Raw genomic sequence first — 26,373 nt, forward strand, 5'->3', positions numbered from 1 at the left:
AACAGAATTCCGGAGTTTGCGACCTCCAATGGTTCCCTCGGTACAAATTCCCCTTGGCGCCGTTTTTCTGCGTGTGCTTTCATCCAAGCGAACTTGTTCAACGCTTTGTTGACCGAGAGAGACAGAAATGAGTGTTCTCTGAAGGTCACGTGAGAGCCCGACACGGCAGCCATGACACCGATCAGCATGCCAGGCTTTGCTGCGTCAACAGTAACAAATTTGCTAGCAAGATCAGAAGCGCTAGCACCACTTGCAGTAGAGGAGGTGTCGGTGAAAATACCATTGACTGTTGCAGACACTTACAATTCCCTTGTCTCCGCGAGGATAAGCACGACATATTTTACCCGTCCTTCCTCGTCCTTGCAAGGCGTCCAGTGACTGACTAGGCGTCGTTCTGTCTTGACTGCAGGCCATGTCGGCGGCGTGCCCCGAGCGATATCCACAATTGCTATCTCCATGTCCACGCTCACCGACTTTCCCTGACCCAAGAAATCTGTCACTGTCTTCTTGTATGACTTCATGACAGTCGATGATGAGGGTGAGCGTTCAGCGAGGACTTTGAAGATGTCTTCGTTCATGATTCGTTCAGCTGTTCCTTGCGCCCGACTCAGCCGCAGTAAGTCGCTTGCAGACTTGGACAGGTGCGCGATATTGAAGCTCCCTCGGTCTTTCACCTTAAGAACAATATACTGCATACACACGTCAGTAAATGAAACCTGTACGTCTCCCAGAAGAGGCATCTACCTTGGAGTATGCCGTTTGGAACATCCGCATCTGGTTCTCGAGGCCAATACCCCCAAGCCGTTGGATCAGGTCATTTTCCATGCCCGGTCCTTGTCTGACTTCTGTAGGCACTCGCGAAGTTGACTTGAAAATGTGGCGATGCCTCTTAAAATGCTCTCTTGGAGGTACGTATGTTGAGCCTGACGAGTCTTTTACTGCCAGATCGTTGCCGAGTTTCCTGTCATCCAGCTCCAAAATCTTCATCACGTCGGGTTTGCCATGGATTGTTGTCGAACAGTCAATCTGACCACCAAGGAAGAAGACAATGTTTCCGGCCTCATCACGAAGAGGAGCGACATACAGAAGGTTCCAGAAAGGAGTGCCGTCCTTTCGGTAATTCAGAAGGAGCTGAACGGTCTCCTGACCATTGTCGATAGCTAACTTCAGACGAACCACAGATGAACGGTCGGTTTTTTCGCCCTGTAAGAAGCGACAATTACGTGGTATGATATCGCGGCGGCTGTAGCCTGTGACATCGATGAAGCCATCGGAAGCGTATAGTATTGCGTTATCCGCAATGCTGATTTGTGTTAATACCAGGCTGAGTATGGACACGGAACCATCCTACCTAGGATCTGTAAGACAAAAGCAGTCACCGAGTCCTTGGTAAGTCTTCCGATCATGGACCAACGCGGTCGCCGCGCTTGTCGTTAGTTGGTGTGTCACGAATCGAGGATAGATGTCATCGCGGATCAGATCTTCTACATGTTTTCGGGCAGGGGCGAATATATCCTGCATCGCATAGAATGTGACAGTAGTCGCAGTGTCGATGGCGGGAGCCAGACCGCTTGATATGTTCTCGGTGATGTTGACTGGTTCGGTTGCATCGGGAGAAGTATAGGTAGCATGGATATCCAACAGCATCTCTTGTGCTTGAGCCAGAAGACTGCGATACTGCTCGATCTGGACTTCTGGTTGGTCTCTGTATAAAACTAGTCGCACCACCTGGACGTACCTTTTCCAGGAAAGCGATAGTTTCGCCACAAGCATTTGATTCGCAGAATGATCTGAGGCGCATCGCAGTGGCAGGATCACTCAGGACGGCCTGGAAGACGTCAGGGGCGAAGAAGTCAGCAATTCCATTGTGGGGTGACGAGCTCTTCGTTGATGTCTCCATGTCGCTCTGTCTATGAGAATCCGAGTCTGGCATCTGCATGGCTAGGAATTGTGGTCTACAAGCAGAGTGACGGTTATCGCAGAGAGACCTAGGAGGCTGGCTCGATCAAGAGAAGTGGAACGCATGGCGACGTTGTTTAGGGCTCAGCGAAAGAAATGAGTGGGATGGATATTGACAACGGTCGATCTAGAATGGATTTTAGGGTTCGTAGTGATGACAACCCGGTTGTCGTTGCTGTAAAGATAAAGCAGAGCGACGTATGTCGCAACACATGCGATTGTCGCAAACCCGGTGACTGTTTTTTTCGAGATACATGCTGGAGAGGTGAGCAGTCGAAGGAAAATCAGGAAAACTTGAGCATGAACGCCAGCATCAACGAATTTGCCACGACGAAAAAAGCTCGATGCCTGCCCTGATAGCGGCTGATAGAGTCACACGATGGGTACGAAGGGTACTATCGATGAATTTGCTGGAAGGTCAAAAAGAGTGGTCTGCGGAAGCGTACAGGGTTGTAGCTCTGCCAAAGCTCGAGGGCCACGCCAAGACACGAGATGAACACGGATCGACTTTGTCATGACGCGTCAATAATAACAAAACTCCCAAGTCGACAGTAGGCTGATCGAGACTTGTCGCACCGGTCGTCCAAGAGCTCCCAAGGCTCTCAAGGCTTCCAGGGCTCCCAGTAACGTCTCCTTCGTCGCTCTCACGTCTCCACCGCCGCTCTCACGTCTCCTTCGTCGCTCTCCGCACCCCGAACGATGCCCATGGCAATCGAATCACAACCAGCACACACTTTGCCACTCATCATGCACCGCTGGACGATGAGATGATGGGATTGGCAAATGCTGCCCATGCAGCGCCACACAAGAAAGAGCAGGCTTCACAATACCGGAATGAGGGCGCCTGCACAACTGTAGGCGCTTGCAGTCACGCGCCGCTTGTCAATTTATCCTCTACTATACAGTAGCGCCCTCTGCAATCTAGCCGGTATACGCCTTTTTACCGTCGCGAGCTGCGATTGTAGCGCATTCATGCGAATGCTAAAACCTCTCTCCTCTTCTCACGTCAAGGGACTCTTACTCGCGAAAACAGTCCATGGCTTCCACCGTCCAAGCAATATACACGAGGAATGTAGCACAGCATAGCCGTGCCGAACACGTAGTACGACTTCTAACATCTCCTTTGGCTGGATGAAAGGGACAAGCAGCCACAGACCGACGCGTTTCAAGGACAACACCGCAATGCCTGTTACAGGATGCGGATCATGATTTCCAATGCACAAAGCCAGTCCGACTTTGGACGGTTGGGACCAGGATCGCGGAAGATGGTGCCTGAATGGACGACAACAACAGCGGCTATACGTGTACCAAATTGCCCAAGGACTTGAAGTCAGAAAGCAAGCTGAAACTGAAAAACATCTTGATGTAGTTTGTGCTCCTGTGTTATCTTTCCAGCTCTACCACGGCTTGCATCTTATCGAACTCATTTCGAGCGTCTGGGTGATTTGATAGTATGGAGATAGTAAAGATCAATTGAAACTCGAAACTATCGACCCCAAATGTACACGAAGCATCCCGTCAAGCTCATCGCAAACAGCAAACAACAACTACTCGTCATCCTGGACATCAATCACCGTCTTGCTCCACTTACGAGCCTGGACCTTGCGAGTAAACAGAATGTCAATCTCACGGAAGGATCTGTTCTTCATCTCAGGAATCCAAATCCAACTCATGACGGTGCAGATTAACGCAGTACCGGCCCAGATATAGCCACTCTTGCCTCCAAGGTTCCACTTGTCCGTGTTGAGCATGTAACTTGCAAGGAAGATGCACGGAATGTTGACCAAGTAGTATGCAGCACGTCCGATACCGGTCGTCAATGGTCTCAGGCGCACGGAAGAGGTTTCTCCGATGATGGCATACGAGGTAGGGGCGGGGCCGAGACAGAAGAGGACCGAGACGAGGAGGCCGAGGGAAGCTTGTGCGTTGGAGGCTGCTGTGCTCTTACCAACAGAGGCCGCGATACCGAGCGCAACCAAGAAGCAAGTGGCGATAGCTTGGCCGTAGACGTAGATGGTGCGGCGGCCCAGGTAGGTGGTCAAGACCCAGGAGATCATGACCATGATCCATTGGAGGGCAGAGGTGATGAGGCCGAGCGCGAAGGCAGTGTCGTCTGCCATACCAGCCTCTGTAATTATGTCAGTCTCGTGCGAGTATGTAGGTTCTCATTAGACTTACGCTTGAAGAAATAGACAGCCTGATTGGCAATCAAGTTACCAGTCAGATTTTGAGATGCATACACACCGCATACGATCAATGTGCGGTAGCGATCAGTGCCCTTCCACAACTCAATCAGAGTGGGCTTCTTCACCGTCTTCTCCAGCTCAATGGTACGACGCATCATGGATACTTGATCCCTGGGGTTGTCGTTTGCACTGCGGCGGCCAAGACGCTTGATAGCCTTCTCTGCCTCAGCCAGCTTGCCCTTGCGTACGAGCCACCATGGTGATTCGGGTGCCAGGAACAGGAGGATAGCGAGAGGAGTTGGGAACATCCACTGGAGTGCGATGGGAACTCTGATGACACTGTTAGTAAAACGATTCTTTGTGTCAGACATCAGTATAGACGTACCTGTAAGCAGAGGCGTCCATCTTGGACTGGAAGTGGTAAGTGATACCACCGACGATGATAGAACCGATCGCCCAGAACATTTGCAACATCTGGGTCGCGGGCGCTCTCAATCTCATGGGCACAATCTCGGCGCAATAAGCAGGAGCATTGGCGATGAAAATGCCCCATGGGATGCCTTCCAAGATCTGAGAGGCGAGGAACATGCCCTGGCTGTTACCGAAGTAGAACACGAAGATGAAGCCGTTGAGCGCCATAAGACCACCAATGGTCGCCCAACGGTAGCCAATGGCAGAGGTGATGGGACCAGCGAGGAAGCAACCAATGAAAGCGCCGACTGGGCCAGCGCATTGGAAGGCCGATTGCCAGGAGGCTTCGATGATATATTCGCCACTGACAGGGCTGCGAACGCCAAAGTCCTTGGCAAATTGCTTTGTAGCGATGAATTGTCCCATCAGGAAGACGCAGTAGGATTCCATAATCTGATGCAATGTTAGAAAATGTAGTTCTTGGCTTGTTCAAGAGACTCACAATGGTGCACGACATGACGAAGGCCCACCAACTGGCAGCCGGATAAGCCTTGATGGACTCCCAAACTCCCATGCTATGCTCGAGATTCTCGGCATCGATAGCACCCGCTCTGTCCAAGCCGCCTTTCTCGTCGACATCGTAGCCCGACTCGGCATGGTGGGTTTCGACTTCCATCGCCGAAAGCGGCTTTTCGTTAATGTTGCTCATGTTGTCGGTTTGTGGGGAAGCCTTGGAGGTGACAAGACAAGATGGACAAGCAGGGGGAGGAATGACTGGCTTTATGCACAACGATAACCCGATAGTTCGGGCCATTACTCTAAGCGCGCAAAGTGGTTTCGTTGTATTAGCCTGCATCGTGCCGAAGTGTGCTGCGGGGGATCCTCTGCCGGTGGGGTCCGGGGCTTAGTGCAACGCTAGACTCGAGAATCTGGCACGGTTAAGCGGAGTGTGGGCCTCCATTACGGCTGAATACCCCAGAATCGGGAGAATGAACACCGGGTGGCTTGGTTCCTGTCTCATGTATTTCTCCATGGGGTACGAGCTCTCTGGAGGAACCCTTCCGTATCGCTATCTTCCGTGCTCGTGTCCTGCCGCTGTCGCCTGAGCAACTCTTTTACCGACGATCCTCAAGTCTGAGGAGTCAAGATCTTCCTTAAGCACACCGTTACAAAAGCCAATTTACTCGCCGCCCTCATCTTCATGATCTCCATCTACCTATCCACTCACCGGCTGGATTTCATTGGACTCGCGATCGAGCTCCCGCAACAGGAAAAATGCCGGATCGCCGGAACGCCGCAATTAAATTGATAGATGTAGCTTAACAGATGTTCAGCATGCTTACGAACTCGTCCAATTCTTGCGAATGTGTAACAATGGGTCGAACTGTCAACTGCGCAATGATATCGAGTTGGATAGAGAGTTCCTATAACAAACACGTTCTTGGGTTTCGACATTACTATGGTGTCTAGCACCATCGCTTGTCAGCGTTCAGGCTGGAGGTGGCGAGTACGTCGCTTGGTAGGCATCCTTCGTCTCAGAGGCGATCAATAACCGGCAAAAACGATCTTCTCCTCCCTCCAAATACTTTTCGAGTATCTGACGTACGAACCTCTCCTATAATATAAATTTTTGTCTTAGAGTTTCTAGCTCCTTTAAGCCTACTCCCAACTGACTCTCGAGGAACAATGGAAAAGATCCGTACCGAGCATCTATGGATGCAAACATACGTCTTAGCAGGTCTGTCCTGAGTTTGACAGCATTCCTGATGCTTTCCGGTGGTGCTCCAAGTTCTTTTGCAACCCGTTGGTAGTATTTGTTTTCTGGTGGCTGCAGAAACACGTTGGCGGCATGGAATCGAAGAAAGGTCGTCGAATCTGGGTCTTCGCGGCTTGGCTGGAGAGCTTGGTTGGAAGCCACAAAGTCAGCCTCGATGTCTTGCTGAGACACGCCAAGGGCTTTGAGCAATAACGCTATACCAACGCCAGTGCGATCGCGTCCTCCAGTACAATGGACCAAGATGTTTTCATTCGGAGCCAGGTTGAGGAGGGCGCCGAAGAAAGGGCGATACTTTGACAAGCGGGACGTATGGCTTTCCGTACCATAACTGTTCACGAGAAAAAGCATTCGATAATAAGGTCCATGCTGGCTGACTTTGGCGAAATCCAGCATTGTGTCTGGGAGACCTGCGCTGGAAACAAGTGTTCGGATAGTCGTCCCATCGATTGCATCGCCAGTATCGCTTCCAATGATTGGACTTGGTACAATTTTTGTTCCTTTAGGTACCTTATCGGGGTGGTCGAGAGCTTCTTTCGGGCCGCGCAAGTCTACAACCGTCTTTATACCGAGTTGCTCCAGGGCTTGTATATCGTTGATAGTGATCTGAGCGAGGTCTGCACTTCGAAAGAGGCGACCCTTGATGATGTGTTTACCGTCGCTTGTGCGAAGGCTTCCGAGTTCGCGCATGTTCAGTGTACCTTCCATTATTATGGATCGATCTTGCCATGTCGCGCTTGGCTCTACTTCGAAGACTTGTCAGCTTTTCGACAACATTACATATAACATAGTTCACTATGGTTACCTTGATTAGCGATCATGGTTGAACAAGGTATTACTGGGACGCTTGGTGTGTGACTGAGCCTGAATTCTCAGACTCCTGAGCATTCGTCCGAAATCGCTTTTTGCTGGCACTTGCGTAGACAATGGCACAGCAATATAGAGAGAGAAGAGACAGAAGAGAAAGATATTCAGTTTCTCTCGGTATGAACAGCAATGATCCGGGCGGGACCTTCGGCTAGATAGCAAAAGTCCTGGTGATCCTCCGGACTCCTCGACGATATGGCCGAAAGATTTTCCACTGGTTACCTCTGGACATCCTTATTGATGGATCATGATGTACTGGTTGACAGAGGTCCTCCGACTCTACAACTGACTCTCAGCCATGAACTCGTCAAGTGCGGGAACATCTAAGCACTGACATACTTCGTTTCTGTAAAAGAGTCGAAGCTGTCCCCTCTTTCTTCCAGTCGTCTTCTTCGTTCCTCTACCTCTGGAACAAGTTGCGGTCGAGAGTCATGTCATTCTCGCACTCTAACAGTGTCGCATAAGGTCCATAGCTGCGCTCAATGATCTTTGAAGTACATGGGACAATCTGCTTTGTAGTGCCTCGCCGTCGGCTGCTGAGTTTACAACGCGGGTGTCGCAGCGGACAATCTATTCGAGCCGGTGCGTTAGCTTCGCTGCTTCGGAATTGACCAATCGGCTTCAAGATCCCAGCTATTGCCAATCAGTCACTGATCACAGCCACTCTCTTTAAAATAGGACATCTCTCACATGAGCGTAGTGATTCTTATCTACTTCTATATTCTCTTCGCGCCCCACAGACACGATAATATGGCCAGCACGGTTGAATATACTAGCAGATACTTTTCGCCTTCTGATATACATATCGACACACTTCTGTCCTCAGCCTCAATCACAGCATTCCAAAGAGTACGCATCCGCCAGTACTCATCCAATCTTCTATCCATGCGCTAAATCAAGATTAAGCGTGTATATACACACCTCCTCTGCATACCCGTGGGCACCGTAACTTCGTACGCAATACTCGCGAAGCAGCTCTCTACCTCTCCACGTGCCATCGGTGGAGCTCTGAGGAACAATCCACTGGCTCCACGAGTACCTTGCCACCGTGTCATTGCCGCCAATGGTTTTGTGGGCGGGTTTATGGGCGACTGGAAAAGGCGCCAAGCGGTTTCAACCAGATGAAAAAGCTCGAGTTGTTGGAGGAAGAGGGCGTGTTCTTCACCCCGGAAGGATATCTGATTGCCAGGGAAGGAATCTGGTTTGGCGGACCTTGGAAGCTTTGACGAGTGGTTTCTATGCCAAATGCCTGTGGGACAGTTCTGTGTGGTACATCATGACATTACATTCATGCAGCGACATCTGGGTGGTCGACGGACTTTCTGGGAAGTTCGACCCCATTCTGTTAGTTGTTGAAGTCAGTGTGATTAGTCTCTAATCTCTGGTCTGTCGATCGACAGTACTATCGTGTTGCTCAGTGTGCGATACACTTTCGATAACTCAAGCCTTTCTGCGTTTCGAGTGATGGCTTGCAGCTGGATGATATGTCAATCTACTAGCAATATGAGGCACTGCTCTAGGGATGATCATCCGGATGCCTTGCAAACATGTCATCTCCATGCTCGAACACAACATGCAGGTGAGTATGTGTAGGATTCTACTCAGCGCCCCCTGCGTTGTCCGTTCTTGGTGGGTTGTAGTATTGGGTGAAGTCAAACCAAGCCGGTGTAGATTGCGCTGGGGAACTGCATTGATTTGGTGATCCGAAGTCTGGGTAAGATAATACATCTGGCAACACTACAGTATTCTCGTGGACCATGGTCCCAGTTTGTGTAAAACCTGCCACCGCCTGTATGCCTAGATTAAAACCTGGGTCCAGTATGACAGCTGATGGTACTTTCTGAGTAGGACTTGTGCACAATGTTGACGCCTTTGTCGAAGCTGGCAGTGCTTGTATATCCAGATTGAAGCTCGGATTGGATGGGCCAGCTGAAGGTTCGGATGATTTTGTCTGAGTAGGAACGCTGCACGACGTTGAATCCGACGACTGCACACATTGTTCAGCGAACTGAGTCGGCGTTAGTCCAGTCTGCCGCTTGAAGAGCCCGTGGAAGTATCTCGGCGAGAATCCCAGCTTTCGAGCGATATCTTCGGGCTCGCAAACTCCAGAATTTTGACGAATAGTGTCGCAAGCTTGTTTGATTGCAGTTCGATGACGGCGCTCCAGTGTATTGCTATCTTTGTCAGGACTGCATCGCTTGCAAGGTCTGAAGTTGTCTTTGTCCGCAGCAGTTGAGTTGTGATAAAAGACGACGTTGGCTCGACGGGCAAGACGGGCTGGGCAAGTCGGCCGGCAATATATACGCGTCGTTGTGACGGCGTACACGAAGGAGCAGTGGGCTAGAGGGTCTCGCGTACGAACAGCCTGCCAGCGAGAGGCATCTTCCATGGTCTGCGCAGACAGTTCAAGCAGGCCAAACTGCGTTTGAACAAATCTAAACGGGGAGGATCGTACAAGATTTGTGGACAGAGGCTTCGAACATCCCCGAAATCACGAGTAAAGTCTTGGCACGATTCTACGGTGATATAACCATTCATAATGATCCTGGTACATGCTAAAGAATATTCTGAACGTTGATCTGTTAAGTACTCGTAGCTCCATATCAGCTTTTTGAGATCTTTGTTTCGATATGAGATCATCACCGCTGGATGCCGTGAGAGTCTTAGGGCGATGGAAGGTGTGTGACAGAAGTCATCGCTGCATGCTTCTCTGTTCCCAGTTCGTTGCTGAGCTGAACCCCATCGTTGACAATCGCAACGCCATCTTGGACGACTATGTCCTCGTAGATGGGATGGTCCAGTAGCGTCTCGTTTGCCGGGAACACTCGATTGAGAACATGATAGACGATGGCCGCACTACAAAATCCGTAAAGGTAATTCATGTCGTATATATGCTGGATGCTATCGTTGATAACAACATTCGGATTCACAGACTTTGCTAGGCCAGGGGTGTTTGGCACAACAGCAACGAGGAAAGCAGCGGCGGCACGCCAATTGATTCCGAACGTATACCAGTAGCGGTCTCGGCGACGGTACAGTGCGGGAACGTCGAAGTTGCGACTCTTTACGATCCAGTAATCTGTGCAAAGTAAAGCAGCGATTGGCGCAAGGAAAATGGCCAAGCCAGACATGAATGTGAGTAATGAGTTCGCGGAATAGACGATCTTCCAAGGGACCATGATCCAGCAGGACGTGAACGTGGTGAGGACAACACCACGTCGCATGTTGATGTATTTTGGAAACAGACTGATCAGGTCGTTGGAGCACGAGATGACGCTTGCGGATAAGTTCGTGCCAATCTGGGCGACAACCCAGCAGAAGCCGACGAAGAAAGCTCCACATCGACCACCTGGGCCATCCCACTGTGCGGCCAGCTCGAGTGGAGACCAGATATACTCACCGTAGACGATCTTGGCGCAGGAGGTACTGATGACACCGAACATTGACATTAGTAGATTGATGACAGGCAGGAAGAGAGCCTGCCAATACACACCCCTGCTGTTGTGCATATACCGGGTAAAGTCTGGGATGTTGGTGGCCATGGTGGCCCAACCTCCACACTGCGACGAAAAGTTGTTGAGGATGATCCATGAGCGGGCTGAGCCTGATTTGGTGTACTCTTGGTGCCAGATATCACCGACTCCTCCAGCCTTGCGTACCATCACCACGACGGTAGCTACACTGACGACTGGGACGATCAAAGTCTTGAAGGCAAAAAACCACTTGAGTTTGTGTGGCGGAGTCAACAAGATGGGAAACTGGATACAGAAGAAGACGATATGAGCGATCAACTCGTTAGATGTGATACCTGCGCTTGCAGGTAGGCGATTGGTTACGCGCAAGAATCCTGGCCAGATAGCTCGGATCATCTGAAATGTAGCTGTACTGCCGGTCCAGGACTGTATCGCATGCCAGAAAAGCGCCGTTGCCATCCGCGTGACGACTGCGAAGCGCGCGAGATAGTAGCCGAAAGATGCTCTAGCGACGATGGGGTATGGAATGTGATAGTGAGCCCCAATAGCGCCATTGAGCATTAGCGGTATGGCATCGACCATACCTCCAGTGATCGCTTTCAGAAATCAGTCATGAACTGCGAGCTGTGCGCCCTCTGACGTACAAAGGTAGAAAGCCTCTCTCCAGGTCAGCCCAGCTGCAATGATAGCACTAGGTCCCTCCCAGCCTTGGGCGTTCAGAGCATCACTGCACCAGAAGCCGAGTAGCGACCATGAGCCCCAAGTCCTTCTTTCCAGAGGGGTTACATCAGAGTCGATGTTGGACCAAGTACCCTTTTCGTTTGCGAAGGACGTCGCCTGTCGTTCGAGGACCCAACCGTCAAGATGAGACTTTGTCTTGGCGTTGGCCACTGTACGCCTCCTGGTTGCGGAGAGCTTCGCCTGGAAACCCGTTGCCATCTTCCTGCAAGTGCGAGATGGGTGATAATGATGAATCGAAATGCTCCGTGTCAATCGCGGGGTTCATGGTCTTCTTATCATCCAATGTCGGCTCAGAACACCCTGGACGCGGGCAAAAGGCGGGCAACAGACGGGCAACAGACCCATACTCCTGCGTTGTCGGCAGATTCTGTTGCAAGCTTTATCCTTATCAGTGGTGGTGCGACGATCTTTCCCAGAGTGACTGACATGAAAAAGCTGGTCGATAGTGACTTGTTGCTTAACGCCAATACTGGAGAAGTGATTGAACCTCAAATCGCGCGTATTTTGACACATTAGTATGTCGAGACGATCTCATTGGCATATCTGAGAGTCGCAGACATGCAATTGTAAGTTGCTGACAATGAGATGTTGCGAAAACGAGAGTTGACAAGCTCGAGATGGGTCGGCTTCTTTATTCAGACTCATCCTTGGCGTCGACGATCGGCGGTGTATCTTCAAAGAACGCAGATCCTTGATAGGCTAAGTCTTGAGTCGTGAGTTGGGAGTAAATCCATCAGCCAGCGCCTCCTGGTGTCGTCCTGCGCTCCAATCCTGCCGAGGATCGTTTGCATGCCACAAGTCCAGCTTGGATTCGACTCTTCTCTTGTGGGCGAGAAAGATGTCGAGTATACTCACGGCTGGAAGACCAGATAATAATCAAGGGTTGATAAGCTTCTCGCTTTTCGCAACAATCCCGGTTTATGTTGCGGTTTCCATCTTCAACTCTGTGACGGTGATACCTCAGCGTGGCAGATCGCAAGATGGTTGAGACACAATCGATGGTATCCAGAAGTAAAGCAGACAGCCAATGGATCAGTCAACCAGATCTTCGGAAGATGGTTTTGGCAAGCACACAGCATAGTTGGCACCCCGGAGAGATCGGTACTTGTGTCGTGGCGGCTCCTGTCGTTCCTATGAAGTTGGTACATTGAAAATGCTCAAGCTGACATTGTCGGAGACATGATGAGCAGCCAAGCACCGGGTGGCTTATCTGTAGAACAGCGTCATGATCTGAGGGACCATCTTGTAGCCGAAAACACTTATACTGCAAGTTGACAAAGAAAACTAAGGTGTTTCAGCAATGGAAGCTTTGTTCTCTTGGTCACATTCGTCCATATGACTTTGTTCATCCTTGTCTTAGGTCACTATTCCCAGCTCAATTACGAACATTCGACCTGGGAGGATTGACCACTAAACCAGTGCCCACAGTGGCAAACAACACATTATGGCAAACAGTAGCGTTATGTTTCTGAGAGACGGAACGTCGGAATCACATACCTCCGATTTGACAAAGAGCCATAAGGTCGTCAGATCAACGCCCAGCCACGGTGTACACGCAGGCTTTACCTATGATGTTCCTGAATCTGTCAATAGTTGATGCTGTTCATCAAGTGGTTTCTACCAGAAGACATCAGACACGTAACAGTCAGTGAGCCGCGAAATCCAAAGGCTGGATGACGCGAAGAGTGTCCCATGATTGAGCCGACTCCCAGCTCGCACGGGGAAGCTCGGCTAAGATATCATCCGATGCTTGCTCCGCTCGAAGCGGCAGTGTTTGGATCTACGACGACTACATCAAAAGCGACTCTGCACTCTGCGAATGGTAAAGAGAACACACTTGCAACTTGACATTCAGCATCAACCATCATCATGACTCAATCGCAAACGCAAAATGGCTCTTCCAGCCAAAAGAAACTCCACCTCATCGGCATCGGTGTGGGCCACAGCATCGCACCACTTATGCACAACTACATATGCAAAACCCTCGACAAACCATGGACCTTTGTAGCAACGGAAGCACCGACCATCGAAGCAGCAATGGACATCATGACAGCTCCGGACTTTGCAGGCGCAGTCGTCACGATGCCATACAAGAAATCCGTAATGTCTCATTTGGACGGCCTGGACCCTTTGGCTGTCAAACTCGGTGCTTGCAACAATGTTTACATCAGGCCTGATGGAAAGTTGCAGGGCACAAATACAGATTGGAGAGGAATCAAGGGGTGTTTGCTTGCAGCCAGCGACAAGGGTGTGGGTAAGCCAGCTATGATTGTCGGAGCTGGAGGTGCAAGTCGCGCTGCTGTGTATGCATTGGCTGTTGAGCTTCAAAGCCCAGTCCTCTACGTGGTCAACCGCGATGTCCAGGAAGTCGAGGACTTGGTCACCGACACTCAAGCCTTGCTCTCAAGTCCTGACTCGGGAGAGCCAGTCTGCAAAATCATCCACATTCAAAGTGTTGAGCAAGCAAAAGATCTGCCAGCACCACACTACATCGTGTGTTGTGTTCCTGACAGCGTACCAAACACCCCATCAGAGAAGATGGCCATCAAGATCTTCGACTACTACCTGGCAAACACAAAGGAACGGGGAGTCTTCCTCGACATGTGTTTCAAGCCCAGAATAACCAGGAAAATCAAGTTGGCCAAAGCACATGGTTGGCAAATCGTTGAAGGCACGGAGATCATCGGACATCAGATTCAGGAGCAGTACAGGGTATGGATCAGCCCAGAGTCGGACGCAGAGGTCATTAGCCCGCAGTTGGCCAGTGATGCCTGGGTTACCTTGAGAAAGGCCGCAGGAGAGAGCACAGGCATCAACTTCGAGGTTGACGAGTTGGTAATCGAGTGATCTACCTCATCGGACTGGTCATATCAAATTTCACTATGTATTAACAATAGATAAACAATAGCCCTATAGGCAAAAATGAGCATCGATGAATGGCATGTTAGTTACCAGGTACAAGATTTTACGTCCATAATGGGATAGCTGTCAGGCTGTAGCAGTGTGCAAGAATGTCATATTCAGATGTTGGCCACGATGGTGACCACCGACCGACGCTATCTGGTGAGATACTCAGTTATCATCTTGGACAGCGTGCATCGCTAGATATTTTTCCATGATACCATCCTTCATCACCCTTTGAGGCGCCGGATACCCTGTGAAGATCTCGAACTGAGCACGACCCTGTTCAATCAAGACCTCCAGAGGCTCAACGCAGATCCAACCTCTATGCGCTCGATCATGTGCTTGTTGCAGCAGAGGCGTCCATGCTGACTTGTACGAAAGCTTGTCTACCTGTCAGTCTGGTACGGTCACGAATAGTTTCGTACTTACCTCGATAATGACTCCTCCAGTCCTGCTCTGGAACCATTGCTGGGGAATTTGGAACTCAGGAGGTGGTGCGTCTCCAATTTGATGCGCAGGAATAGTACACACTACGATCGTCGGTTGAGCAAGCCCTTCTGGCCAAGGCGAGTTGAGCGTCTCGACGACCTCAATACGACAACCTTGATCCGTAGATGCTTGGTTGAATAGTCTGGAATGAGGCTCGTTATAGAGGTGAGTGAAATGTTCTGCAACCCGAATAGCTTTGGCGTGTGTCCGGTTCCACAGCACAATGTTTCTCACACCCATCTGCAATAAGGCGTAGACTGAAGCTCGAGCCATACCGCCGGCGCCAACGATGAGGGCCGAAGAGCTGGACTGAATAGTGTTCGCTGGCGAGAGATATCGAGATACGCAAGTATAAATTGCAGTCCAATCTGTGTTCTCGCCGTAAAGCCCGACGACTGGTCCAGCTCTGTTCTTGTGCGATCGGCATAGCGGGTCTGCTGTGGCCTTGTCTCCATCTGGCACAGCTCTCAATGGCAATAGCGTGTTGACGGCTTGTATCGCCTTGGCCGCCTCGCTTGTTGAGTCTAGCTGCGCTAGAATCTCAGACTTGAAGGGAAGACTGATACTCGAACCTCCGAATGAGTCGTCTACGAGGGTGTTGAAGTCACGCAGGTCGTGAGACTGCTTGATAGAATAGTTGTGATCCATGGCCAGGGCTTCAAAGGCAGCATTGTGCATCATGGGCGACAGACTGTAGTCGATACTTGCGCCAAAGATGTGAAAATGCAAGGGTTGATAAATGAAGCTCGAAAATTTCGCTCTCATGAGTTGCTTGAAGGTGAGAAGGGACAGGCTTGGATCCGAGCTCGGTAACTCTGGCTGTCGAACCGGTGTCAGACACGGATTGAGCACCATTGACGACCTGGACTGGATGCCAGTGGTATAAGCTATGAGAGGGGTCTTGGATCTGGAAGCGATTGCGGCTTGGAACAAAGCGCACGCTCTATCTTCTGATGCCGATTTCGCCTGGCAGACAAAGCGAACAACATGACAGCCCAGTGTAACCGCACGGTCGAAGTCCTTATGTAAAGCCGGATCTGACCAGACCGAAGAGCGTGACATGGAGTAGAAGCGATGCCCAATGATCTGCGTTCGAGTCGCCGAGCTTGTCAAATCACGGATCTGACGATCTGTACAGTCGAGATCTATCGTGATGAAATCAGGGATGAGACGAAGCCCATGATATAGCAGATCGAGATACATCTGCTTAGGTGAAAGCAGACCCGGGTCTTGACACTCAACATGATAAAGCACGGGAGCTTCTGAATGCCGTCGGATCATCTGGAGTGTACGACTGATGCGATCTTTCTGGCACGGAGTCTGCTGCGACGGACGAGATGGTACGACTAATTCAACTGCATCAGTGCCACGGTTCAGGTCGACAAGGCTGAAGTCTGTATCAGCACTGTCTTCTAATCGCAACAGCAACGATGTGGAGAAATCACGCTCTGACGGTGGTGCAGGACCAAGCAAGGAACCTGTGCGCGGCGGGGTTCTGGCCAACAGACTCAGAAAATGCAAAAAGTCTTGTTTGACATTTTGTAGGAGCTGAGGCGGATTGTGGAGTTCACCTCGACCTCTGAGGTTCCGGCACAGCTCGGCGGAGAGCGGACTGGCGGCCTCACTCTCGGGTAGGTTGTAAAATTCATGATTGGATATCCGACGGCAAAGTTGGCGTCCCTGTCCAAGGATTTGCAAGACTTCGCTAGTGTCTGGAAGGCCGAGGTACTCTCTAATCACGGGGAGGTCGCGATTGATCATGACGACGGGATGTGTGGAGGCGAAGGTACGGATGAGAGCTTGACAATGCGGTTCGAGCGCTTCAGGACCGCAGACGAGCACACACCTCGTACCGTGTTGATGTAGTATATCCTCCAAGGCCTTGGCTGACACTTTGCGATAGGCACTCAACCCTCTCGTCTTGATGTATTCCGACCTCTTCATGCGGTAATGCTCAACGAGCCAGCTCTCGGTGTCTATCAAGCGATAGCGCAAGGCAGTGGCAGCGATGACGGCGAATGAGGAAAGACCGCTTCCCTTTGTGCCGACCAAGACAATCGAAGCATCTTGGTCTGATGGAGTCCTGGCTCTTGATGGCGGTTGCGTGTGCGTCTCGCGAACAGACGGCGTATGGGACTTTGGTGTGATGCTGTAGCGATGGACTACAGCGTCGGGCGTCTTGGTAGCGAATCGGCGATAGGCAGGAGGTTCGACAGGGTACGAAGCATGGTAGGTGGGTCCTTCAACCCGACGTCTCTTGATGCCGCTGGGAGAAGAGGCCGACGAGGAAGACAGTACTACAGTGTCAGTCATGTCAACGAAGGCACATGTGGTATAGTCGGGGTATCAGCATGGGATACAATACTCCAACGACTTCTCTCCATCATGGTGTTTCGCGACCGGGACCAAGAGCCGCGCTGCCGCTCTCGATCGAGGTCGGATAAAGACCTTGCCGGGCGTCTGTTAGACTTTGGTCCACATTCCTGGCTCAGCCGCGTCGTGTGCTGGAACATTGTCGCAAGCCACAAACACCATGATGGCCGATATCGAAAAGTCCCCGGTGCGACACGAAACCTTGGATGCTTCCATTCGGCCACACATTTGCAGCAGACGGCACCGGTCTTGCTGCGTGTGCTGACGTGCTTTTGAAACTTCTGGAAGGACGACTTCTGGACGAAGCCTGTACCCCGCTCCAGAACGGTCGCTCAAGCTACGCGACACGTCTTTTCTTGCTGTCACTGAAGTTGTACATTGGTTCAAGCATCTGCTTCCATCCACTGCATGCCGGATTCGCAATAGATCTACAACTTCGGCGACAGTGTAGTTTGTCCCACGAGCGCAGATCGCTCTCGTCAGTGTTACACTTGTCCAGCTGTTGACCACAATTCGGCCAATCTCCGTTCTGGGATTGGCCACACAGCGCATGACGAGAACACCACTTTGCCATTACATGTACCGCACAATCTGAGGTTTTCCTGTCATGTCCCAAACTGCAACAGAACCTCCTCGGAAGCGCCAGCGAGTCACTCAGGCCTGCCACCGATGTCGACGTAAGAAATACAAATGCGACAGTGAACGCCCAACCTGCTCTACATGCAAAGCTTCCGACGCCGAATGTACTTACGGAACCATCGCAAAGCGTCGCGGTCTTCAGTCTGGTTATGTGAGAGCCACCGAAATACTCTGGGGTCTGGTCTTCAAAAAGGTCCATGGTAGTCAAGCTGTCGTCAATGATCTACTTGCCAATCTTTCCACCATCATCACCAATGGCGGAAATGACAGCGATCACCGCGCAGATGATCTTCTGGACTGCTGGAGAAACAGCGGCATACCCTCTGCCATCGAAATGATGCTGGATGGCGAATATACCACCACCTTAGCCGGACAGCCAGAAGACATGGACAGTCAGATTGATATTACTCAGGCATCAATACTGACCTGGTCTCTACCACAGCATGATCGTTTTTCAGGCTCACCACCACGAGCGCCATCGCCATTACCTTTACCGCGGGCACCATCGCCATTGCCCTTGCAGCAAATGCCATCACCAATAGCGGCAGCTGCGGTCGTGTCAGATGCATTATACCCGTCACAGCAAGTTTTTACGACGACCCAAGCGAATTTTTCACCTCTTCCGTCAGACTGGCAGTCCCTGGCCCAGGTCTATCTTGCTGTTGAACACTCATGGTTTCCAATGCTTGAGCGGCATGCGCTCTTCCGAATAGCATATAACTACCAAGACGACACTGATCATCGAGCTCTCCCTGACGAACGCCATCGAGGCGAGTATGCGACCCTATGGGCGGTCCTAGCGCTTGGTGAAATACATTCCAACGGTGTCTATTCCCCGAGGGTCGCTCAGTTCCAATCCGCATCCAAATACCTCCTTTCAAAGGACCCCATACCGGACGATTACCTCAACTATGGTCAGGCTTTGCTCCTGTGGTCTAGCATCCAACTAGGATGTAACAAGTTGGTCTTAGCTAGGTCAATGCTAGCTCAAGCCTTTGTTTTCTGTTCTGCCTACACATCCACGCGATCTCCGGGTGATCCCTTGTTCCAGCGACAACGTGCACTTGCTCTTGCCGGATGCTTCGTCATGGACACTCTTCTTTCCATAACTATGGGAGTACGGCCGCAGATTTCGCTAGACGATCTGCCTACATCTACACCTTGCGACGAGTCTGGGTCAGACGAGTGGGAGCCTTATGTCGACAAGTTCGGATCACGGCGATTTGGAGACTCTACCAGTGCTGGTATGACAGCGCCCAGCCGTATCTCAAGTACCTTCAATCACCTGGTCAAACTTTTTGTTATCTTGAACAACGTCATGCAGAAACAAACATTGGAGATCGACTTCGCTGCTGCTGTCGAGGCCTGGAGCTACAACCGACCGCGGCACCTGACCGTAACACAACAAAACACAAAAAACGTGTTACCGCCACAACTTCACCTTCTCTTGTTCTACTCCGTCGTATCCCACATTGCCGCCTCGCGTCAATTGTACGGTCAGCCTCACGCCTTCTGCGATGTTCTCCAACAAGGGCCCGTGAAGGACATCGCAGGAATTTTGCTTCAAATTAGTAACAGATTTGGTGTACAAGCTATGCCGGTCTCCATGAGTGTGCTTATACTTCTGGTGGCGTCAGGGTCGACTCCCGATCCAAACGATTACGGACCGACATTCACGAATTTCCAGGACACAATCACCGAATACAAAGCGATGTGGGGCTGGGATCATGTATCGGGTCATGAACAACAAGATCTGACAGGGACGACGTTGGTCGGTCAATCTGACCATCATCTACTAAACTTCACAGCACAAGACTTAATTAACGCTACCATAAATGATGAAGCGCAGCATGGTTTGTCGGCGACTGGTCTAGGGACTGACTCTGGCCAAGGCCTTGCTCTCCATACCGTCACATCCAGACAGTCGGATCAGATCGGAATGGAGATGGATCTGACAGGAGCGTCCTATCTTGATGACGCCACTGCATTGGGTGGTCATAATCCGCTTGCAGACACACCTGCACAACTACGTGACTATCTGGCTCTGCTCCAGGAAAATGAGAGGTATCATATATAATTCTTTGTCATCAAAATTCACTCAGACTATGGCACTTTACTAACCCTTTTCAGCACGGGCAACAACCAGGACTTTATGCAGTCGCTTGGTTTTTTCATGGACTTCGACAACCTTAATCCTTGATCGATCCCTCCAGCACGCCATATCCTGCCCTGATCCATACCCGAACTCATCACGGCCCGTCCCGAATGTGCTGCATAGGATAGCCGCGTGCTCGGCTTGTATCCTCGGGAGCTGGACGACACTCCATCGGCAATCTCCCTACATTCGATTACCTTCAAGCTTTCAACTTGAGGTCCAAAGCCTTCACAAACTTCTCCCAAGCTTCGATACCGCGCTGAGCATGAGTCTCAGGAACATCTGGCGCCGCATCTGAGAGTGTTCGCGAGAACAACTCCATAGATACATAACCTTCATAGCCCAAACCCTCGATAATTGCTCTGGCGACTCTTTCCGCAGGCAGATAAGCATTCCTGTCAGTTTCGTAGATGAAGCATCGAGCATTGCGTGACCATGACATGCGAGCCGGTTGACCTTCAGCATGGAAAGGATGCTTATCATCCAGAGGCGGATCAACGCGTTCCGCATCCACGACTTGGATGTAAAACACCTTAGCCACATCAATCGTCTCGACCATCTCAGCCAACGATGCATTCAAAGCATTCTCAGCATCCTCCACCATACCCGTCGCAGAAGCAGGATCCGCCCAGACTCTCCCAGCGATATTGAAAGTATCCAAACACATTCCAAAGTTTGAGCGATCCACTCTTTGCACGACTTCCCAGGCTGCATCCCAAGTATCGATATAAGTGCTCCAGCAAAGATTTTCATACGCAAAGCGGATTGGTTTCGCGCGGTTTGCACCCAAATCGGCGACTTTGACCATATCCGCCACGATGGTGTCCATGTCTCCGGTGATCTGGTCTTTGGGCAAGAAGTTTGCAGGAATCTGAATGGTGTTTGTGTCCAAGATATCCACAATGTCGAACCAGACGTGCAGTTTTTCGATCAATTTGTCATGTTGTTTTCGGTCTTTGAGGCCTTCGTAGAATAGGAATGGCTGTAGTCCGATGATTGTCAAGTTGCTTTCGTTGCAGATCTCCTTCATCTTCTTTGCGCCTGCTAGTAATTGGGAGGGAGAAGGTGTGGCGTCTTTGGGTGCTGAAGGGTCGATTTGTCGTGCCAGGTATTCGAGATCCTCGTAGAAGATTTCGATGCCGCGGAAGCCTGATGTGGATGCGGCTTTGATCTTCTTGGTGAAGTCGTGGACCCAGGCTCGGCCGAGACTCATGGACGCTATTGCTGGAGAGTACTTCATTTTCGGGGTGTTGTGACTGATGAGTAAGTGGGCAGATGGGTTTGTGGTGTTTGCAAGTCCCCGATCTGCAGTTGCTGGTAGTTGGTACGGAAGATACGATAGACTCGGGCCAAACTATCTTGGAAGAGTGTGGGTAGAAGAAGAGTGTGGTTGAATTGTAGCACATTTGTCCTACAGTCAGATCATCATCATATGTATTGATGGAGCTCTGCTTCCCCACAATTTGTGGATATCGGGTTGGTTCGGAAAAAGACAGAGCCGATTGCGCCGGATAATCAGAATGTTGCGCGACGATCATGTAGAGAACCTCGGAACACCGGTGTGTGTACAGGTCGTCGTTCTATCGTCAGTCAGTGGTGATCACCCACTCATTGGATCAAGGGGCAGACAGTGTGTTTTCAATGTCATCAACCATTGGGATGATATCTTGTCCGAGTGCAGCCGAAGCCTGGCAGAAACGTTGGGCGGTGTATTTGATACGGATGTGGCTAGCAGGAGCACCCTGATCGTAGTTTTCTCGACAATGAGGTGATCTAGATCCGATATACGGGATGGGAAATGATCAGGTGTCCTCTGTTGAATCTTGCTGTATATCTTTGTGCCACAGCAGACGTAGTCTCTAGGTTGTGCCGCGGTGTAACCGATATCTCATGATTATAAAATGGCTGTCGGGAGTATTGCCACTATTCGACGCAGGCATCGAAGCACGCCTCACAAGGTGACAGAAACACTATTATCTGAGATAGCCACGTCCCCCTCGACATGTACAGGCTTTTGTGCCTCTGACGTCCATTCTCACAACCGCGTTCATACCTAGCTAAAGACACTTTGCAGTATGCCGAAGTAAGTGGCTCATTCTACAATCCGGCCTGTGCGCATCTACAAGGAAGATGAATATGCGATTGTATGAATTGGTACGAGGATGAGCGCGTAACTCTCTCAACTATATCTAGACCTGAACATTCTCTCCATCCATCCAGGCCTTGATCTGCTTGTACAGTACATCGTGCTTCTCACCATTGACAGTCGTTCCAGACTCTCTGCGATGACCAGGCAAATCCCTAATCACCTTGACCCCCATAGTCCTCTCTTGACAGTATGCAAGATATCTGTAACCAATCGGATACTCCTTGGCCGCCTCAGCGTCAATCTTCGGCACTTTGTTTGGATCCACAGGAATCAACTTGTCCTTCTCGTAGAAATGGCGAACATAGTTAGCTCCCCAATTGCCCGTCTTTTCGTCCTTTGACCAGAAAAAGACGAAACGACAATCGGACTCTGCATCAGCTTCGATGCCATCTTCAAACTCAAAGCGTTGGGTGATGGTGGCCTTCATTTTGGTTACAGCGCGGGTGGCCTCTTTGTTGATGTCTGTTGTTGTGCCGTGGATTCTGTGCATGATGAAGACGCCTTTGTCCATGCCTCCTTGGCTGGCTTTGATGAAGTCTTCGTAGTGTGTGCGTCCCGTCCAGGATGTGTAGATGTAGGCATTGGGGTGGAATATTGACTTGAGATTCTCCCATTCGCAAGAATCTCTGATCATTGGATTAGTCAATCAGAACCTTTTGGAAACTTCAGCAATGAGAATGGATCGCGCAAAGCTCACCTGTAGCAAGGCCAACCTTCTGCCAACTCACGCAGCTTGTAACGCTCCATGACAAGATCTGCCGGGCCATTGTTGCGGAACGCGGCCTCTGGACGTGAGTTCTCTGGTAATGAGTGCAAGTCAGGCATTATTGCAGAGTTGTAGAAGCTTTGGATTTCAGGTGCGAGAGGGGAAACAAGTAGTGTGTGGCAAATTCGAGCTTCGAGTGCAATGTTTCTCTTTTGCGATGGAAACTGGCTATGGAGATATACGTTCACATGTCCCCCCACTTGATCAGAGCTATGATGGGGCCGAGAGCCTGACGCGGGGAGAGGAGCTCACGACACCGGCTAAAACATTTCCCGAGCCATCAAGGTGGATACGAGCTGTCATCCAGCAATATCGGAGCCGACTTGGCTGCGATGGAGGTGAAGCGTGGGAAACAAGACCGAGACATAGATGAGAGTGGAAAGCGCGAATTTGTTCAGGAGAAGGACATATTGACATGTTTCCATGATACATGAGGCAATATTCTTGACGTGGACGTAATGACATTTGAACTCCGAAACCAGAAACGCCAGATGCAAGTTATGCGATATCGTCAAGACTGAAACTAATGAAGCGTCTTTGACAACTGTTCTGCAATGGCAGCTTTCACCTCCTTGACAGGTAGGTCCGCCAGAGTCCTTCCCGTCCAGCATGTGTCCTGTGCAAATCCTTGATAAATCATGGCTTCAGTGCCTAGAATAACCTTCCACCCTGCGTCTTCTGACAGCTGTGCGATTTGTGTCCAAGGCTTCGGGTGATAGCACATCTCCAACATTGCGCCCTTTGACTTGCTAAGGAAGGTTTCGAGAACTTTGCGTGCCTCGATCTCGGCGGCAGTCGAAGGAGCAAAGTCGGGCACGCATGCGACGATTGCACTGACGCTCTCAGCCTTTTGTGCTTCTTCGGCTGTTGCGACATGGATCAACTCGTCTCCGTAACCATGGTCTTTGCACCATGAGACTACAGCGTCGACTTCGGCCTTGTCTCTGTTCACCAGGTAGACGGTCGTTGCCTTCATGAATTTCTTCAACGCGTAGACGGCACTGCGGGCAGCACCACCTCCACCGACAACCATGGCTGGCTTCCCTTCGAAGACATTGCTGGGGACGTTCTGGAGGAAGGCGTCTCGGACTCCGATCACGTCGGTGTTTGTGCCCACGTAGATTCGTTTGTCGCCATCTTGTTTAAGGAAGAGGGTGTTGCATGCACCGACGTCTCTGCCCTCGTCTGTCAGTTCGTCGAGATGCGCCATTATTGCGACTTTGTGAGGCATTGTGACAGATGCACCTGATCTCGTCAGTAGTCTGTTCCTTCTGAGCAGTCGGTAGATGACTGACCATAAAATTGCGGATGTTGCCTGATTTCGAGAAATTGTGACATGTCCGTTGACTCGAACAAGAACTGCTGCCAATTGTATCCAATGTTGTCGTACACAGTCTGGTGCATCAATGGTGAATACGAGTGAGCAATCGGGTATCCGAACAAGAGGCCGAATCTCTCCCTCTTCGAGATGTCCGGCGTAGCGGCAGTGATCACATTTTGGTTGGTGACCATTGTAGTGGTTGATGGGATGGTCCAAATCTGATTGCGGAGTTCAGCACTCGACAGTTCGAGAAGTCAAGGCGAAAAATGCAGCCACGCAAGTTGTCAAATGATCTTTGAGGTGATTAGGGCCAGAAAACAATGCCCCGCAACTGCTCTCGATTTGGGGCTTTGGCTTTGCCGCCCTCTCAGTTGGCCCGGCAAAGCTCTTTTCCGGAGCAACCCCCGACATGTTTCCACGGCTCGATCTAGCCATAGCGCCTTCGCAACGACACGGGGATGCGGAGAGACATTTGGTCATTTCCGAGAGGCATCGAGCATGGTTCTGATGATGCTTGTATACAAAGACGGCCCGTGACCTCAATATCGTAAGCTTGAGTAAACAAGTTCGATTCAAGATATTTGCGTACGACTCATCATCGCGATCATGGATCCTTCACAAGTTGAGATTCCTCCTCTCAAGGACCTGACTATCGAGAATATCACCGAAAACGTCCACTTGATCAATTCGAGATGTCCCAACCCGAGATTGAAGTATCTGATGAAGAGTCTCGTAAAGCATGTACATGACTTTGCACGCGAGACTCGACTCTCCACAGACGAGTGGATGGCAGCGATCCAGTTCCTCACCCAAGTTGGCCAGATTTGTACAGATGTGCGACAGGTGAGTACAAAAGTCCCACAACGATAAAAACATCGTGTGCAGGAACCTGAGTCTTGCACAGGAATTCATCCTCCTTTCCGACGTGATTGGACTTTCTTTACTCGTTGACAGTATCGACCATCCCAAGCCTGCTTCAAGCACAGAGGGCACAGTGCTTGGACCATTCCACACTCACGACGCCATGACCGAATCGAATGGTGGCACATTATCCCACGATCCAGACGGCGAACCGTGTCTCGTCATCTGCACAGTAAAGGATACCTCCGGCAAACCCATCCCCGGCGCCAAAATCGACATTTGGGAAACAGACAGCAAAGGCTTCTACGACGTGCAATATGCCGGACGCCAGGAACCAGATGGACGTGCGGTTATGCAGAGCGATGATGAGGGCAACTTCTGGTTCAATGCCATTGTACCAGTGCCATATCCTATCCCACACGACGGACCCATTGGCAAACTGCTCAAGCTGTTGAAACGCCATCCTTACCGACCAAGTCACATGCACTTCATGTTCGATAAGCCTGGCTACGATCATCTCATAACGTAAGTGAGGGTCGGACCAATCTGGTGCCCTTCTTATGTGTGTACCAAAGCTGACCTCCTTGCACAGAGCCCTTTACCTTCGCGGCGACCCTTACGAGACCTCGGATGCTGTGTTCGGTGTGAAAGAGTCCCTTATTGTCGACCTGAAGACTGTGACACCGAAACAAGCCAAAGAGTATGGCGTAGCAGAGGGCTGCAGATTGTTGACATATGACTTTGTGCTTGTCTCGGACGAGGAGGCACGGTCATTGCGAGAGAAGGAGGCCATGACTGCCATGGAGAAGTTGGGTTTGAGGATGAAGCTATTGGATGGTCTTCCCGTACCGGACGTCGACTGAGAGTTGTGGGATCCAGCACAAAGGGAGGCACTGCTTCGTCCCATCCTGGTCGGAGGAAACCGAAAACCTTATGCGAATGCGCAAAGCATTGTGAACTAAGGGCAACCTCAGAGAGACAAGTTGCCTCAGATATCTTCAGTCATGGGCTTCCGACTTGGATGTGACTGTGCATCTAGGCAGCTCACAACATGATCGCATGTCGTTTCGAGAGGAGCTGACGCTCGGAGCCAAGGATCTGATGGACGGGATTCTGCACTCATAGCTCTCGTCGAATACTATTCTGCACTTGCAACAGGACTGGGGCCCAATTGAGATGTAACTCGGAGCGTGTCGTTGTCTGGGTATGTTGTGGGACAAAGTCGCCCCGGTGGCCGAATGGTTTGTTTCTCAGCATGAGCGGACAAGAAGTGCTAACTCCGGCGATGACGCCGATATTTGGAAT

General features: G+C 50.7%; 12 protein-coding genes across 12 annotated transcripts; 3 read left to right on the forward strand and 9 right to left on the reverse strand.

Moving 5' to 3' along the window:
• Positions 1 to 299: 299 nt before the first annotated feature.
• M436DRAFT_43334 (uncharacterized protein) lies at positions 300 to 1,900 on the reverse strand (the record flags this gene model as incomplete). The annotated part of the gene is made up of 4 exons (XM_013572926.1): positions 300 to 689; positions 745 to 1,303; positions 1,352 to 1,686; positions 1,739 to 1,900. 4 exons carry the CDS (start codon positions 1,898 to 1,900, stop codon positions 300 to 302), a joined length of 1,446 nt encoding a protein of 481 aa, XP_013428380.1.
• A 1,606-nt stretch (positions 1,901 to 3,506) lies between these two features.
• Positions 3,507 to 5,265, reverse strand: M436DRAFT_43785 (putative MFS maltose transporter; the record flags this gene model as incomplete). The annotated part of the gene is made up of 4 exons (XM_013573001.1): positions 3,507 to 4,087; positions 4,138 to 4,475; positions 4,531 to 5,009; positions 5,059 to 5,265. 4 exons carry the CDS (start codon positions 5,263 to 5,265, stop codon positions 3,507 to 3,509), a joined length of 1,605 nt encoding a protein of 534 aa, XP_013428455.1.
• Positions 5,266 to 6,171: 906 nt separating this feature from the next.
• M436DRAFT_43805 (uncharacterized protein) lies at positions 6,172 to 7,068 on the reverse strand (the record flags this gene model as incomplete). The annotated part of the gene is made up of 1 exon (XM_013573004.1): positions 6,172 to 7,068. A coding segment is annotated over one exon (897 nt), but the record flags the coding sequence as incomplete, so codon positions are not given.
• Positions 7,069 to 9,202: 2,134 nt separating this feature from the next.
• Positions 9,203 to 9,586, reverse strand: M436DRAFT_25395 (uncharacterized protein; the record flags this gene model as incomplete). Its single annotated transcript, XM_013572911.1, has 1 exon — positions 9,203 to 9,586. A coding segment is annotated over one exon (384 nt), but the record flags the coding sequence as incomplete, so codon positions are not given.
• A 274-nt stretch (positions 9,587 to 9,860) lies between these two features.
• Positions 9,861 to 11,609, reverse strand: M436DRAFT_71641 (uncharacterized protein; the record flags this gene model as incomplete). Its single annotated transcript, XM_013573224.1, has 2 exons — positions 9,861 to 11,266; positions 11,315 to 11,609. 2 exons carry the CDS (start codon positions 11,607 to 11,609, stop codon positions 9,861 to 9,863), a joined length of 1,701 nt encoding a protein of 566 aa, XP_013428678.1.
• Positions 11,610 to 13,280: 1,671 nt separating this feature from the next.
• Positions 13,281 to 14,258, forward strand: M436DRAFT_43816 (shikimate; the record flags this gene model as incomplete). The annotated part of the gene is made up of 1 exon (XM_013573007.1): positions 13,281 to 14,258. The coding sequence occupies one exon, from the start codon at positions 13,281 to 13,283 to the stop codon at positions 14,256 to 14,258; it is 978 nt and encodes a 325-aa protein (XP_013428461.1).
• A 225-nt stretch (positions 14,259 to 14,483) lies between these two features.
• M436DRAFT_62593 (shikimate dehydrogenase substrate binding domain-containing protein) lies at positions 14,484 to 17,117 on the reverse strand (the record flags this gene model as incomplete). The annotated part of the gene is made up of 2 exons (XM_013573161.1): positions 14,484 to 14,705; positions 14,745 to 17,117. 2 exons carry the CDS (start codon positions 17,115 to 17,117, stop codon positions 14,484 to 14,486), a joined length of 2,595 nt encoding a protein of 864 aa, XP_013428615.1.
• Positions 17,118 to 17,784: 667 nt separating this feature from the next.
• M436DRAFT_43838 (uncharacterized protein) lies at positions 17,785 to 17,967 on the forward strand (the record flags this gene model as incomplete). The annotated part of the gene is made up of 1 exon (XM_013573012.1): positions 17,785 to 17,967. A coding segment is annotated over one exon (183 nt), but the record flags the coding sequence as incomplete, so codon positions are not given.
• A 2,203-nt stretch (positions 17,968 to 20,170) lies between these two features.
• On the reverse strand, positions 20,171 to 21,211 carry M436DRAFT_44083 (xylose isomerase-like protein; the record flags this gene model as incomplete). The annotated part of the gene is made up of 1 exon (XM_013573067.1): positions 20,171 to 21,211. One exon carries the CDS (start codon positions 21,209 to 21,211, stop codon positions 20,171 to 20,173), a length of 1,041 nt encoding a protein of 346 aa, XP_013428521.1.
• Positions 21,212 to 22,160: 949 nt separating this feature from the next.
• M436DRAFT_62596 (putative pathogenesis associated protein Pep2) lies at positions 22,161 to 22,945 on the reverse strand (the record flags this gene model as incomplete). Its single annotated transcript, XM_013573162.1, has 2 exons — positions 22,161 to 22,746; positions 22,818 to 22,945. The coding sequence occupies 2 exons, from the start codon at positions 22,943 to 22,945 to the stop codon at positions 22,161 to 22,163; spliced, it is 714 nt and encodes a 237-aa protein (XP_013428616.1).
• Positions 22,946 to 23,409: 464 nt separating this feature from the next.
• M436DRAFT_44078 (Aminoacid dehydrogenase-like protein) lies at positions 23,410 to 24,398 on the reverse strand (the record flags this gene model as incomplete). Its single annotated transcript, XM_013573064.1, has 2 exons — positions 23,410 to 24,131; positions 24,182 to 24,398. The coding sequence occupies 2 exons, from the start codon at positions 24,396 to 24,398 to the stop codon at positions 23,410 to 23,412; spliced, it is 939 nt and encodes a 312-aa protein (XP_013428518.1).
• Positions 24,399 to 24,813: 415 nt separating this feature from the next.
• Positions 24,814 to 25,931, forward strand: M436DRAFT_43744 (cathecol 1,2-dioxygenase; the record flags this gene model as incomplete). The annotated part of the gene is made up of 3 exons (XM_013572996.1): positions 24,814 to 25,050; positions 25,112 to 25,593; positions 25,661 to 25,931. The coding sequence occupies 3 exons, from the start codon at positions 24,814 to 24,816 to the stop codon at positions 25,929 to 25,931; spliced, it is 990 nt and encodes a 329-aa protein (XP_013428450.1).
• Between the last annotated feature and the right edge of the window lie 442 nt (positions 25,932 to 26,373).

Source organism: Aureobasidium namibiae, assembly GCF_000721765.1.
Source record: "Aureobasidium namibiae CBS 147.97 unplaced genomic scaffold scaffold_6, whole genome shotgun sequence".
Classification (NCBI taxonomy): Eukaryota; Fungi; Ascomycota; class Dothideomycetes; order Dothideales; family Saccotheciaceae; genus Aureobasidium; species Aureobasidium namibiae.